General features: G+C 59.4%; 1 protein-coding gene across 1 annotated transcript; it reads right to left on the bottom strand.

Annotated features, from left to right (window-relative positions):
- Positions 1-277: 277 nt before the first annotated feature.
- Positions 278-2,329, bottom strand: LOC146600963 (C-C motif chemokine 13-like). Its single transcript, XM_085315694.1, has 3 exons — positions 1,465-2,329; positions 1,007-1,124; positions 278-569 (listed from the first exon to the last, which is right to left on the bottom strand). The coding sequence occupies exons 1-3, from the start codon at positions 1,535-1,537 to the stop codon at positions 467-469; spliced, it is 294 nt and encodes a 97-aa protein (XP_085171820.1). The 5' UTR covers positions 1,538-2,329; the 3' UTR covers positions 278-466.
- Between the last annotated feature and the right edge of the window lie 6 nt (positions 2,330-2,335).

Below are 2,335 nucleotides of genomic sequence, written 5' to 3'. Positions count from 1 at the left end.
CCCATCTCAATCAACACCCAAGGGCTGGCAGCTGTGTGGGGCCTCCTTAAACCCCTCACTCCAGGCAGGGGGAACCTGGGGACAGCTCTAAGCCTCAGCCTGATGCCCTGAGTTTGCAGAGCATTTCAGGTCTGTCTTTCTCTCCTCTGGCAGCACTACTCTCCTGAGGTCTCCTGGACTATTTCTAGGTCCCCATTGCAAGGCAAAGCCCTGGCATGAGCCCCCCTTTCCCAGGAGGGATGTGCATCTCCTTGCTTCAGTGCCATGGACACACAGGTCAGAGCAGCGTGGTTTATTAAATCAGTAGAGGACAATACAGTAGCTTTGAGTGGTGGGATGTGATGTGGCCGTAGGGGGTGAGGGGAGCAGGTGGGGCTTGCTCCATAGGTTAACAAGACAAGACTAAACATTGGAAAACACAGATAATCAAGGGCTATAAATAAATAGCACATATGCTGGCTGCWGCTTAAATTCTGGGTGATGTCTGGTTTCTTCTCTGTAGGAGGTACTTCTGGAACCATTCCACTTTGGGGTCCACGCAGACTTTCTTCCCCTTCAGCAGCTCGACGCTGGCAAGAGAGGGAGCTTGTCGTTAGTTTGCAGGTCCTCTGCAGTGGCCCTGYTGGTGGGTGCGAGGCCACGCAGCCCTGGAGGCACCTCGGAGGCCTCCAGCTTGAATTTTGCACYGGCAGCACCCCCCTCTGACAGCTCCTAAAATAGCTGGCTTTTAGCACCCTCTAGCCCTCCTTCGGTGATCTTTATTTGCTTCTTTCTCAGTTGACAACTTAAAACATCAAATTTGTTGGAATATTTGGCATAAATCGTCAAGGAGGGTGTCCTGTGTCAGTAGCAGGGCTGCCGCATGCAGCACTGCCCCTTTGGGGTGGCTCATTCCAAGGGCTCAGCCGTACCGGGACACTTAGCAGGGCTACCGCAGGCAGGCAGTGCCAAGCGAGGAGGAGCGCGGTGGCAGGGAGGAAGGCCGCGGCTGCCGGGGGATACTCACATCACGGCTTTGCGGGTGCAGCTGGGTGACGTCTGTCTGTAGCTTTTGATGAAGCCTGCAGGGATTGTGCCTTGGAAGAACATCTCCGGGAAGCAGCACGTGGTGTAGGGGCTGCGGACTGAGAGGGAGCAATGGGGGTTGGTGCTGTCCCGCACAAGTCACGACCTGAGTCGGTTCTCTACCCATCCTCCTTGCCCAGAGCAGCTACAGCCGAGGGCAATGAAAAGCCAGGGTCTGGTTCTACTGAAACCACGCCAAAGTCTGCTTTCCCTCCGTGTAATGGGAACACGGCAGCCCAGGCAGCTTTGGACACCCTTCAGCAACCGAAACCTGCAGCCAGAAGCAGGCGTTCAGGCAGTTCCCCCTTCCCTCACATCCCTGTCCCCAGGCTGGAGGAGTCTTAGATGGGACTGGGGCAGCCCGCAAGGTATGAGAAAAGGCTTTGAGTCAGTACTTACAGGACTTGCCCTGGGTTTCCGTCAACAGTGCAGCAAGAAGCAGAGAAACTAGGGCTAGGGAGAAGACCTTCATGTCCAGGCTAGGTCTCGGCTGGCTTCAGCAGCAAGCAGCTTCTTGCTGGCTTGAGGTCACTCAGACCTACCTGCTGCTCCTTGCTGTGCCTCTGCRTTATATAGCCCTCGGCGAGGATTTCCATGACTGCTCTGGACTCTCCCCAGTGGAAGAACCACTTGAAGTTATAAATGCCAACTGATAAATGGAAACTTTTTGTGGTCAGCACCTCTCCAGCCCCTCCATGCTCCGACCTGCAGCTAGAAGGATGCTGGAAAGTCTGGTAGCAACGCCGCAGCCCTGCACCACAGCGATGCTCGGGGGCCCGCAGTCTATTTTGGGTTCAGCTGTTGCCACTGACAAACCACACAGGATGATGCTGGCGTCCTCGCTCACGCTCGCGAAAGCCCCACGCGAGTCTATTTGYAAAAAACCCACCTGCCAACCACCCCTCCGTGATGCCCATCCTGCTCGCCCCGGCCCGGCCCCCGGGCCCCCGTGTCGAGCGCCCCCGCGGCGCCYGTGCCCGGCTCCCGCCTCTCCTCCCCGGGCCGCGTCCCCGAGGGGCCTGGCGAGGCGTCGCTCCGGCGGGAGGTGACGGGGGGTGGGTGGGGGGGACGTGACTGAATTTTGGCCGGGGGTCTCCGTCCGGGTGGCGAGGACAGACGCAGAAACGCGGCAGGCCTCGTCTTTGCAGGCCGGGCKCCGACCCGGGGCCGGCGCCCCCTCCGCAGCCCCCAGGGACGGGCTCCGCTCCCCCCTTCGCCTCCCCCCGTGCTCCTCGTCGGCGCTCGGCCGAGGGAAGGCGGCGGCGGCGGC

This window comes from Rhea americana, unplaced genomic scaffold, assembly GCF_003343005.1.
Source record: "Rhea americana isolate MKP2758 unplaced genomic scaffold, rheAme1 scaffold_111, whole genome shotgun sequence".
Lineage (NCBI taxonomy): Eukaryota > Metazoa > Chordata > Aves > Rheiformes > Rheidae > Rhea > Rhea americana.
The sequence above is the reverse complement of the archived record's forward strand: the minus strand, read 5'-3'. Positions and strand labels throughout refer to the sequence as shown.

Coding starts and splice junctions, on each gene's coding strand:
- LOC146600963 (XM_085315694.1), bottom strand. CDS start 1,537: ATGAAGGTCTTCTCCCTAGCCCTAGTTTCTCTGCTTCTTGCTGCACTG. Junction 1,125..1,464: donor GGAAACCCAGGGCAAGTCCT/GTAAGTACTGAC, acceptor GCTCCCTCTCAG/TCCGCAGCCCCTACACCACG. Junction 570..1,006: donor TGCACCCGCAAAGCCGTGAT/GTGAGTATCCCC, acceptor CTCTCTTGCCAG/CGTCGAGCTGCTGAAGGGGA.